The 11989-nt window shown below is 34.7% G+C and overlaps 1 protein-coding gene across 2 annotated transcripts; it reads right to left on the bottom strand.

Moving 5' to 3' along the window:
* Window positions 1-365: 365 nt before the first annotated feature.
* Window positions 366-8234, bottom strand: tnnt2e (troponin T2e, cardiac). Of its 2 annotated transcripts, none has more exons than XM_073838170.1 (14): window positions 8195-8234; window positions 8067-8087; window positions 7695-7712; window positions 7569-7592; window positions 7092-7118; window positions 6959-6980; window positions 6799-6856; window positions 5055-5171; window positions 4874-4951; window positions 4645-4758; window positions 4438-4550; window positions 4266-4356; window positions 2439-2479; window positions 366-641 (listed from the first exon to the last, which is right to left on the bottom strand). In XM_073838170.1, exons 7-14 carry the CDS (start codon window positions 6850-6852, stop codon window positions 596-598), a joined length of 654 nt encoding a protein of 217 aa, XP_073694271.1. In that variant the 5' UTR covers window positions 6853-6856; window positions 6959-6980; window positions 7092-7118; window positions 7569-7592; window positions 7695-7712; window positions 8067-8087; window positions 8195-8234; the 3' UTR covers window positions 366-595. The 2 variants fall into 2 exon arrangements, with proteins under 2 accessions (XP_073694271.1, XP_073694270.1); XM_073838169.1 differs by lacking the exon at window positions 2439-2479 and adding an exon at window positions 2156-2193 and having other exon boundaries at window positions 8195-8211.
* Window positions 8235-11989: the final 3755 nt, after the last annotated feature.

Raw genomic sequence — 11989 nt, forward strand, 5'->3', positions numbered from 1 at the left:
AACAAGTCAAACTTTAATCTGCAAACTTTAATTGGTTGATTGAGAATTACACCACTGCAAATCAAGTCTATTAACATACATGGGTTGCGCCCTCCTGTGGTGATTTTTATGAATTACACCACCGCAAATCGAGTGCAAAACAATGCCCACCTGTGGTGATTTTTGTCAGTTACACACTAAATGGGTTGCACCCTCTTGTGGTGGTGAATTACACCATCATAAATTATAGTTAATATTGATAAATATGCATTTCTCAAGAAATGCTTGTATAACATGTTCATGTGTGGTTATAGTGATTAAAACAAGGGGTTAATAATGGAAAATAAGTGTGTGAGAAACAGTCACCAGGACACATTGTAGGCAGTTTGACTCTTTTAATGATGCAGGAAGAAAATGAATAAAACAATTTAATGATGACTGCAGAATACTTGTGTGTCTAAGACAAAAAAGCAGAAATAAAACACGACATCTGTAAAATATGTCTCTACATGTGCGATCAAACGATGAACGATGGTTTTATAATGACTACAAATGCATATGTAAAGAAGGAGACAAAGTCTTCTGGATCTCTGTGGCACCTCGATTTGCTTCACGTTTACCTCAGCCTGCCGCCAACCTTGCCTTTGCCACGACCTTTGGCACTGAAAAGAGAAAAAATAATAAACATGCATATTAAAACAAAGACTTCTGAGATAATTGCTCATCTTTCATCAGTCCATTGATCTATTAAATCAGCACATAACATTATGCTATTGAAATTATTTCAGTGATTTTGCACATTTTATTTGTAATCATAATTGCAAATTTCTCTATTACAGACTTGATCTCAGATCACAGACTATTTATCTGAGCATACGCAGATTAATATTCATTAGCTAAGCCATGAATAATAATTAAAACAACAACTGCAAGTCCTTACCGCATTTAGGAAAACAAAATCAAGAACGGCAGTTTACACGATTAGAAGAGACACATTTCAAACACATGCAAGAAAAAAAACAGCACTCATTCACATGCAGCCCACGTTTCAGTCTTGTTTTGGCCTAATGTGTTTCTTACCCTCTCGTTCAGCCTACAGATTCCGTCTCCAGAGGCAAAATATTAATTTTGAACTTACCGTTTTATTGGAGTCTCTCTCCTCTATGTCCAATCAATATATTAAAGGAATGGTTCACCCAAAAATGAAATTTTGCTCAAAATGTACTCACCGTCAGACCATCTAAGACATAGATGAGTTTGTTTTTTCATCAGAACAGATTTGGAGATAGTTGGCATTACATCACTTGCTCACCAAAAAATCCTCTGCAGTGAATGGGTGCCGTCAGATTGAGAGTCCAAACAGCTGATAAAAACATCACAATACTCCACGCCACTCAAGTCTAACAGTTAACATCTTGTAAAGAGAAAAGCTGCATGTTTGTAAGAAACAAATCCATCAAGACATTTTAAATTGCTTTCGAAAATCCATAATATTGCTTTCTCCAATAAAAACGTCTGAATAAGGAGAGAAATATGCACAGATCAAGCTCTTGATTTCAAACAAAATCAGAAACAATTCTCAACAAATTTCTTTTGATGTGAGAGGACAACAGAGGATGGACTTTTTCACTAGAGTAGTGTGGACTACTTGTGTATTACTGTGATTTTTATATCAGCTGTTTGGACTCTCATTCTGACGGCACCCATTCACTCCAGAGGATCCATTTTTGAGCAAGAGATGCAATGATACATTTCTCTAAATCAATTTTTGGGTGAACATTTAGTATAATAATTTATAGGTATATATCTGCATATATGAACAATTCTGTCAGCTTATGTTGGCAAATCTGTGTACTGTATGTGTTGGCGAAGACAGTAAAGTTTGAACAGAAGGAGCCACTTAAACTGATCCTATTAGGATTGAGAGTAAAAATCCTAAATGTTTCCCCATTTGACGCTGGGATTGAGCTGGACCACATGCTCCAACCTCGCTCCGGTCAAGATTGTACGGTTTCACCGGGCCTGGGATTTAAAAGGAGCAGGGTCTGTTAAGCAGATCAAACCAAAATGGCTTTGTCTTGGTCTGCTTAACAGCAACACTTCCTCTGCTTCCTTCCTCTGACCCAGACCTCGTTGAAAGCAGGGGAAAGTGACCAGTGTGGCTCAGGGTACTTACCTCTGGTGATCTCTGACTCTAGCCAGTAGCTGAGTGACCTGTAAGGGACACATACGGAAGCCTTGCTAAGCACAAAAGACAATATCAGCAGGACCAGCCGATGGGGAAACCTGTGGATTCGCAGACGTCCGCTGCCTGATTACAGCCACGAGCACGTCACCCGCCTTCACCCAAGGCAGGGACCGATCGAGAGCCCAGACCCGACATCAAACTGACCGACAACAGTGACTGACAGCAGGCTACACAACAAGTGAGGTGGCCGCCCTCACAGCCGGTTACTTACAACTTTTGTTGTTCATTGATTCGGGTCTGGAACACATTCATCTGGAAGCAAGTCACAGTTTTAGACAGGCAGGCCATAGCCTTTTTTTTTTTGACGACCAAGTTGGAACTAATTTAGTGGCTAAAAATGTGACCCTGGACCACAAAACTAGTCATAAGGGTGACTTTTTTTAAATTGAGATTCATGCATAAGCATTCCATTGATGGGACAGTATTTGGCCGAGATACAACTATTTGAAAATCTTCATTTGAGGGTGCAAAAAAATCTAAATACTGAGAAAATCGCCTTTAAATTTGTCCAAATGTTCTTAGCAATTCATATTACTGATCATAAATTAAGTTTTGATTTATTAACAATAAAAACTTAAAATATGTTCATGTAACATGATCTTTACTTAATATTCTAATGATTTAAAAAAAAATTATAATTTTGACCCATACAATGTATTTTTGTCTATTGTTACAAATATACCCGTGCTACTTTTGACTGATTTTGTGGTTCAGGGTCACAAATTATTTCAATTCCATAATGTAAAAATATTGGTGCATTAATGACTTCTGGGAAGTTTGTATTTACAAGTCATGTGTGTCAACTGCATTCAAACAACTTTGTTTTTTTGCATAAAATTTACCAACATTTAAAATTAAACTCTTTAACTGTTTTCTCAACTGTTAAACTCTGGGCTTGTTAAACTGTAAAACATCTTTCTTTTAAATCAAATGTTGACACTTGTAATTATGATTTTGTGGTGATATTCATGTGCGTTTATCTCGTAAATACAATATTTCTGACATGACTTGAACACACCATATGACATATTTCAGAGTAAATTAGATATTTAACAAGACAAAAGCAAGGTAGGACTTTTACCTTACAAAAAATATAGAAATATGTAAAAACAAAAAACAACAAAAACCAAAGTAATGTCGATATGACAAAGCTTGGCTGTGTCATTTTTGGGTGGAAAACCAATTAATTATTTACAATAACACCAAAAATGTGTATTAAAAGGTAAATTAAGTTAATTTCATGTTTACTTGCGTTGTGTCAAAGTATCAAAACATTTTATATAATATTTTCCAATATGTTTTCGGTAGATTCAAGCTTACAATATATGTCAACATCTGGTACTGATGTACATGAAGAAACAGTTTTCTGTCATTCCAAACCCTTAAGACCTTTGCTCATCTTCAGAACAAAAAATAAGATATTTTTGATAAAATACAAGCTTTCTGACCCTAAACAACAACGCAACTACCACGTTCAAGTACCAGAAAGGTAGTAAGGACATTGTTTAAATAGTCCATAGTGGTTTAACTATAATGTCATGAAGCTACAATACTTTTTGTGCAAAAAGAAAACAAAAATAACGACTTTCTTCAACAATTTCTTCTCATATTACGTGTGCATGTGCATTCAGACAGAAGAGGAGAAAAGGTTGAAAAAAGTTGTTATTTTTCTTTTCCAACTACAAGTACTTCCGTAGCTTCATAAAATTATAGTTGAACCACTAATGACACATGAACTATTTTATTGATGTCCTTATAACCTTTCTGGGAATTGAACGTATCAGTTGCGTTGCTGTCTATGCAGGGTCAGAAAGCTCTTGGATTTCATCCAAAATTATCTTAATTTGTGTTCCGAAGATAAACGTAGGTTTTACAGATTTGGAACAACATGAGGGAGTAATTTGAATTTTTGGGTGAACTGTCACTTTAAGGCAACAGAGCAAAAGGAAATGGTTATTTGCAACAAAAATGCAATGTACAAAACTCATATTGACAGTGATTCTGTAACTGTAAACATTTATGTCATGTCAGCACTTACGTCATATTTCTGTCTCTTCAGTTTCTCGCTGAGGTCGAACTTCTCAGCCTCCAGCTGCATCATCCACTGCCAGAGCTCACTGGCCTTCTCTCTGCGAGAACCAATCAGAAGCTTCGTCAGTGGGCATTTCCTCAACACCAGCATTTCGACACCGTGCTCAGTGATAACTTACTTCAGTTTATCTTCAGACAGGTGATCGATGTTGAGTGGCTTTCTCCTCTCGGCCAGGATCTTCTTCTTCTTCTCTCTCTCCGTCTGTTTCTTCGCCCCCTTGCGGCCCTCGCCCTGCCAGACAAGATTGATGGTATTTGATTCACTTATTTGATTCATGTAATAATAATGTATGCTACTAGGTTGCCAGAAATCTCCTAATTCAAACCTTCTGCTGGATTCCTCCGTATTGGTGCGTCATGTTGGTAAGAGCTTTCTTCTTCTTAGCATCTTCATCTAGTTTCTTCCTCTGTTCCTCTTGCTCTCTTCTCTCCTTTTCTTCCTGAAGAAAGGCAATGGAAAGAGCTTCACTTATTTTCTCCTACATTTCTATTCTAGCATTCAGAGTTACAGAGGTAAATGGCTGCTTCCTATTGGCTAAAGCGAGTGTCACTCACAGCCAGACGGGCTTGTCTCTCTTTCTCTTTCTCCGCACGGATTCTCTGCTGCTCCGCCCTCTCAGTGCGACGCTTCTCCTGCACAGATACAACACCATCAATCACAAGTCAAGACACAATGTTATTTAGCTGTTTAATGCTATTCTAGACTATATACTCTTCTAAATTATAAATGACTTACGATTCTGTTGACCAGAGCAATCAGCTCCTCTTCATCTTTCTTCCTCTGGATGAAATGAGCCTCGATCAGAGACTGAAGCTCAGACAAATCCTTCTCCTGACGCTTTCTGTGGATGTCCTATTACACACACACAAAGGTATTGACATGAAAGCAATGTTTACACCAACATACAACTCTGTAGTATGAATAGCAACAATTTACAAATTGCAAAAATACACTATATAGCCAAAAGTATCGGGACACCCCCTTCTAATGAACAGGTTTAACTACTTCAGTAATTTCCATGAGTACGAATCTTAATGTTTAAGCATATAATGATATTCTAGGGAATTGTGTGCTTTTAATTTTATAGCAACAGTTTGGACACAACCCTTTTTTACTCTAACATGACAATGCCTTTGTGTATAAAGCAAGGTTCAAATAGAAATGCTTGATTCAGTCATTGTGGAAGAACTTGACTGGTCTGCATAAAGCCAAGCCAAAAACTCATCACCAAACACCAATGACTTGTACATATGGGTACAGTCATTTTAGACACTTCCAAAACTGGTGCAACAGAGATGGAAATACAAATTTTAAATGCATGAGTTATGCTTCCATCTTTGTTGCCACAGTTTTGGAAGTGCCTTTTTCTGTTCTTAAGAAGGGGGTGTCCCAATACTTCTGTCCATAGTGTATGTACAATACATTGGTGTTTGGCGATGGGATTTTGGCTCAAGGTCTGCATTTAAAGTCACACCAGAGGCGTTCAACTGGGATTGGGACTTGGCTTTATGCAGACCAGTCAAGTTCTTTCACACTGACTGAATCAGTTATTTCTCTATGAACCTTGCCTTATACACAGAGGAATTGTCATGATAGAATAGAAAAGGGTCCTGTCCAAACTGTTGCTATAAAATTAGAAGCACACAAGATTTGTACTCATGGAAATGACTAAAGTAGTCAAACCTTTTCATTAGAAGGGGGTGTCCCAATACTTTTGCCAATATAGTGTATGTGGTATTCAACACATGACGCTTGTTTTTACTCCCGAAAAGACCGAAATGGTAGAAACACTGGGTATGTGTAAAGCTTTGCTTTTTTATTTTCCTTTTTATCAATAGTCTCTTAGCCTAATTTTCAATTCTGAGTTTCAATTCAACATTCAACCATGATGAATGTAATGGAAACAATATACATCTAGATTTTTAATATCAACTACTTGACCAGACTATCAGAAATGAAAGGGATAGTCCACCCAAAAATAAAAATTCCAACATCAGTTATTTACCCTCAAGTAGTTCCAAAGAATGTTGGTAACCAAATAGTTGAAGGTAGCCATTGACTTCCATAGTATGGGGAAAAAAATACTATGGAAATCAATGGCTACCGTCAACTGTTTGTTACCAACATTCTTCAAAATATCTTCTTTTGTGTTCAACAGAAGAAAGAAACTCATACAGGTTTGTATGAAATTTGAATCTGAAGTTTCATTTTTGGTTGAACTATCCATTTAAGAGTATTTTTAACACTAGATTGGATTTAAAATGGAGAATAACAGTTTAAATTTCAAACATAATACTTTCAGTGTCAAATATAATGTGACACTAAAAGTCATGTGACAAATGTAATGTCATATATAGCATACTACTGAAAATATTTAGCATTAATAATGTGCAGGTTTACAAAATTCAATGTAGTATAAGGAAGTTGCTAGCATTTTAATCCAAACACTTTAAAGTGATGTAATTCAAGCCAAACTCACATCAAAGTCCACCTTATCTCCTTCGGGAATCTTTGGAGCACTGATATTTTGCATAAATCTGTAAAATAATTGTTAGTCATGAATACTGACGGTGTGCAGTCTTCACATATGAACATATAGCAATAAAAATGAGAAAGAAAGATGTCAGTGTAGAACATACTTTGGCTTTGGTTTTGTCTCATCTGGGGATAAAAATGTTCAAAATACATCACTTTTAATATGACACAAAGTATGTTACAGACATTGAGAGAATCAATCAAACCGTTTGTGTGTGGGATTTATGGAGCAGATACCTGTGGCCTCCTCCTCCACATGAGCTTCTGTTAGATGAAGACAGATGAACAGTCACAATTTTACATTAAGACCATTTGCATAAACACATTTTAAGTGTTTAAAAGAAAAATGAGCAATATTTGGGAATAAAAATTTATCCAGCATTAAAAAAAGTTCAGATTTTGAGACAAATGCCTGGCTGAATGCGACCCAATGTTCTGACAGTCACGATCATCTCACATGCGATTGAAATTAGCTGATATATTGCATCATGACAGTTTCTGTCCTCCAGCCTTTACAATGACACATCATGCAGTTGATATGCTTGTAAACATTCAATTCAGATAATGAGGCATTACTTACTATTGAACAGATCATATTATACACTAAAAAGCCCATCAATCCATATTACAAAATCAGCTGAATATGAGAAAACTTTCACAATTTTTGCTTATAATCTATATTTTATGAATGAATATAAACCTGAGGAGCTTTACCTTGTGGTTCAGGTTCTGGCTCCTCTGTTCAGATATGAAATAGTTATAATTGGTTAAAAATTAAGACTTATAGACACTTGTATATATATAAATAACCAGAATATTAATAAGAACTGAAATAATTACCTTCCACTTCTGCAGGCTCTATTATAAGAACAGCACATGTTAGTAAAATAGCAGTTAGTTTCTAAAGAATACAGCTTAAAAAATTATAAACATACCATACACCACAAGACCTGGCATTCAGGAACAGGTATTCTTTTATGTATCTAAACTGAACTGAATTGAAGTAAAACATTTGTAACTGAATGCCACTTTTGTTCATAATGAACTCGAGTTGCCTGGATGCTGGTCTTGGTTCAAATGGTAAGTACTGAAATTGAGGAATTTGGTGTTGTGCAAATAAAAATGTCTCGATGCAATGGCTTAAATATATTGTATTTTTTTTTTAAATCATAAAGCATTTAAATAACTGAATAAAGAAATCAAAATGATTACCTTCCACCTCTGGGGCAGGTTCTAATATGAAAATATAAAATTAAATATTAAATACCTGACATTGGTGCTTACAAATTTGTATGTGCAGTAAATGACCAAACAAAATAAAGGTAAGTCTGATGCTTTACCTTCCTCTGATGGAGGTGGCACTATTGAAGAGAAAGAATTAATATTGTAATGCAATATGTTTTTAATATCATGCAAGTTTATAATAATTATTATTATTTATTAAAAAGGTGAATTTACACAAAATACAGCTAAAGTTGCTAAAGTATGGAAGCTTGTTTCTGCCACATCGTTTAAAATAAAAGTAATTGTGAGTTTTTTTTATTTTAAATTGTGAAAAATTTCACAATTACCTTTTTTATTGTTTTTTATTCTGTGGAAATCTCTTCCATACTATGGTGTAATATTATATCACAAAAATAATTAAAAAGTGAGTGAGCAAAGAAATAATGGGTGCATAAATTGCTAAATACAATTATTGCTAAGTATATGTTGTGAAGAATTTACCTTCCACTTCAGGAGGAATGATAGAATAAATGAAAGAAAGAAGGAAGAAATAAATAATTGAATAAACAAGGATGAGTAAGTGAATTAATTAACTGTAAATAAACTGAAATATCTGCATGCATGCATGTGAAATACTCTTTAATCTACAAGTAGAAAGGAATTGTACGAAAGGAGAGTAGAAGAAATTGGTCTTTCTAAAGGTTTAAGGTCACATAAGTGGTATTAACGTTATCTAAATCTAATGAAATCTTATTTTGAAGTTAGTCCATGCATGCATTTAAATATACATATACATGTATATGTATATTTAAATGCATGCATGAAAAGCAACACAGCACACGGTGAACACGGATTTACCTTCCTCTTCCGTTTCCTCCACTACAGTGTGAACATAACAATGATTAGTAGCACATTCAGAAGCATAAGAGGAACATTTGCATAAACAAGATGCTGAATCAAGTCAACAGGTCTTCTTTAACATCTTTGTCAGAACATTGAGATCCACCCAACAGCTTGTAAATGACATTTTGAGAAAGTTCATATTGAGAATTGAATGCCATTTGCATGATCACATAGATCAAATGATGTGTTAAATGAATTGAATGTGATTTTTTATGTAATTATATTTACTACACCAGACAAGCACCAAAATATTAGATTAACGTTAAGGAAGGAATGTGGGGACTAACATCTCAGACGAGAGAAACAGATATGGACAGGACTTGATATTAAAATGTCACTCTACACAAACTGAATTAGTACTTGAGTAACTCAACTCCACTGGCCATGAAGCTGAGGACAAAGGCTATTCTACAATGAAATTATCACAGACGAAAATAGGACAATAAGCATGCAGAACTTCCTCTGGACCAGAATCCATTTCCATGAGGACATGATTAGTGATTAATGCATGCATATGACTAATGCGATGCTTTAAGCAGGGAATAGTGGCTTACCTTCCCTATTACATGGTAAAAAGAGGAAAAGAAAAAGATAAGCAGTTGATATTGAGTTGGATAGTCAATTAAAAAGATAACGCATTAAACTGAGCTACACTTTTTCAACTATCCACATTATTTTTCCAGTAAAAGTGGGTGCAGCCCTTTGTACATTTTGAGTCTGGCTTCCGGTCTAATCTGCCTCCAGCTAATTTTAGCGGTACAAAACAGCTCGTTTTGCTGCTTGGCATTGCAAATTGGTGTCTAACCACATTATTTTAATGAATTATATTAATTATGAACACACTGGCTTGTAGTTCAAAACGTTTTGCGTTTACTGCACGTTGTTATTCTTCTTGTTATGAACCGGAAGTCTGGATAATAGGCTTCCTTAAAGAATAAAGCAGATAAAGAACCTTTTATAAAATGAAAAGGTTTTAAATATTGTTAAATGGATGTTCAAGATTTTTCACGGAGCTGATAACAAAGCTTGTAATACAAACGCGTCAGTTGTTGCCGTAGTAACACAATGTTTACATACGCTATGAGACGTAGAGTAATTAGACAACCGTGCTAAGAGTTATGAGCCGAGAATGGTTTCTAATCGTACCAAAACAAGCTTAAGTGTAAATATAACTGGAACCATTCGGCCTGACAATGGAAAAGCTTGATAGATTCAATCAAAGAATGTCTATTTTTAAGTTTAAACAGATACTTTACAGTATTCAGTATTCCATTTGGAACGCAAGCGAATTAGAACGTTTAAAAAGTAACGAGTTCATACGTACTGAACTTCCTCCTCCACGACTTCTTCTGTGTCAGCCATGATTAGTTGATTCCTGATAAAGTAAATGAGTTACAAAGGGATTTTACATGCTTGCATTCATTTCATTTGTATTTCTGTTTATTAAAACAGCAGAATAAATCCTCTTTAAACTTCTGCAAGTGACACTGATCGCAGAGAACAACACTCTTTATTTTTGACATTGTTGGACCATAACAGTGATTGTGTTTAACAAGCTTTGAAAACGCTGCATCGACTATCCACCAGGAAATAAATCACATTATAAAACATGTAATGGATGAGTGAGGGAGGCTATTTTTGCTTGTAGTAAACAACGGTTTTGAACAGGTGCTCCACACTTTTCCAGACAATGAACTTGGCTGATCTCATTCTGGCCTGCCATTCATTCTCCATGTAAACCAAGAGTGCGTGTGTCCTTGCCATCTATTTTTGAAACGCATTGTTTGTGCAGGGCACTTTTCCACAGCTTCTAATGACGTTAAAGACCCGAATGCAACTTATGATTATATATAGTAGCCACAGAATTTTTTTTTTTGTAAGAATTGCTTGCAATTTTCACAAAGAAATAGCCAGTTATGCATGAAAGAAAATGCGAATTTTGAAGTAGAGAAAATACTAAAAATAGTATTTTATTGTTTTATTTACAATGCATATGTAGACCTACTGTAATTCACGTTTACAAATATGTGAATGTACTAAAATTTTCAGAGCGAAAATTGTTTCTACACCATTTTTTGTGTTGATAATTAAAAATGTGTTGATAGTTACTGTAATGAATGCCATATGTAAGAATGGTCTTCCTAAAAATCACCAAGACATCAGCTTATTGACAATAATTGCAAAAAAAGTAGACAATCACAATTTGTTTTTAATGCAATGAATTCACTGTATAAATGTTTTTAAAAAAAATTAATATAGTACATTTTAGAACAACCATTTAATTCTTTGTACTTCTGTCACATTTATTTCAGTGTTGCATCTACTGTACAGACCAAAAGTTTGGACACACCTTGTCATTCAAATGAATGAGAAGGTGTGTCCAAACTTTTGGTCTGTACTGTATATTTTTCTGTTTATTAAAGTTTTTACTCTACATTTGTGCAGTTTTCAGTGGGTTAGTGATATTTTTTAAATATATATAAATTAATAAATCAATATTTTTTAAATGGGTTTTTATACAAAAACAGTTTTTTTTATGTAAAATTCACTTTATAAAAGACCCACATTTCTAACTTTAATTCATGGTGATAACATGGATAGTTTCACATGGTTTAGTGTAAGATTTTTGCCCATCTTTTGGAAAATCCAGTTTTAAAAGTAAAAAAACAACAACTACAAATAACTTTTACCAGTAGGTGGCTGCAGAGCTCCACTATTTGCTATTTGACCACCTGAAAGATATTTTTTCACAAGTTGTTTCAGTTGAATTCATATCTACAGTACAGACCAAAAGTTTGGACACACCTGAATGAGAAGGAATATAAAGTACTGTATATTTTTTGCATTTATTTGTGAAATTTTACCAACAATTTCTGAGTGAAAATAGTTTCTACATGATTTTTTGTGTTTAATGTGTTGATAGGCACTGTAATGAATGCCATATGTAAAAAATGGCTTCCTAAAAATCACCAAGACACCAGACTGCAAAATATTGAATAAAAAATTGG

The sequence above is a fragment of the Garra rufa genome, chromosome 4, assembly GCF_049309525.1.
Source record: "Garra rufa chromosome 4, GarRuf1.0, whole genome shotgun sequence".
Lineage (NCBI taxonomy): Eukaryota > Metazoa > Chordata > Actinopteri > Cypriniformes > Cyprinidae > Garra > Garra rufa.

Coding starts and splice junctions, on each gene's coding strand:
- tnnt2e (XM_073838170.1), bottom strand. CDS start 6,852: ATGCAAAATATCAGTGCTCCAAAGATTCCCGAAGGAGATAAGGTGGAC. Junction 5,172..6,798: donor GAGATAAGGTGGACTTTGAT/GTGAGTTTGGCT, acceptor TGTGTGTAATAG/GACATCCACAGAAAGCGTCA. Junction 4,357..4,437: donor CTGTCTGAAGATAAACTGAA/GTAAGTTATCAC, acceptor TGGTTCTCGCAG/AGAGAAGGCCAGTGAGCTCT.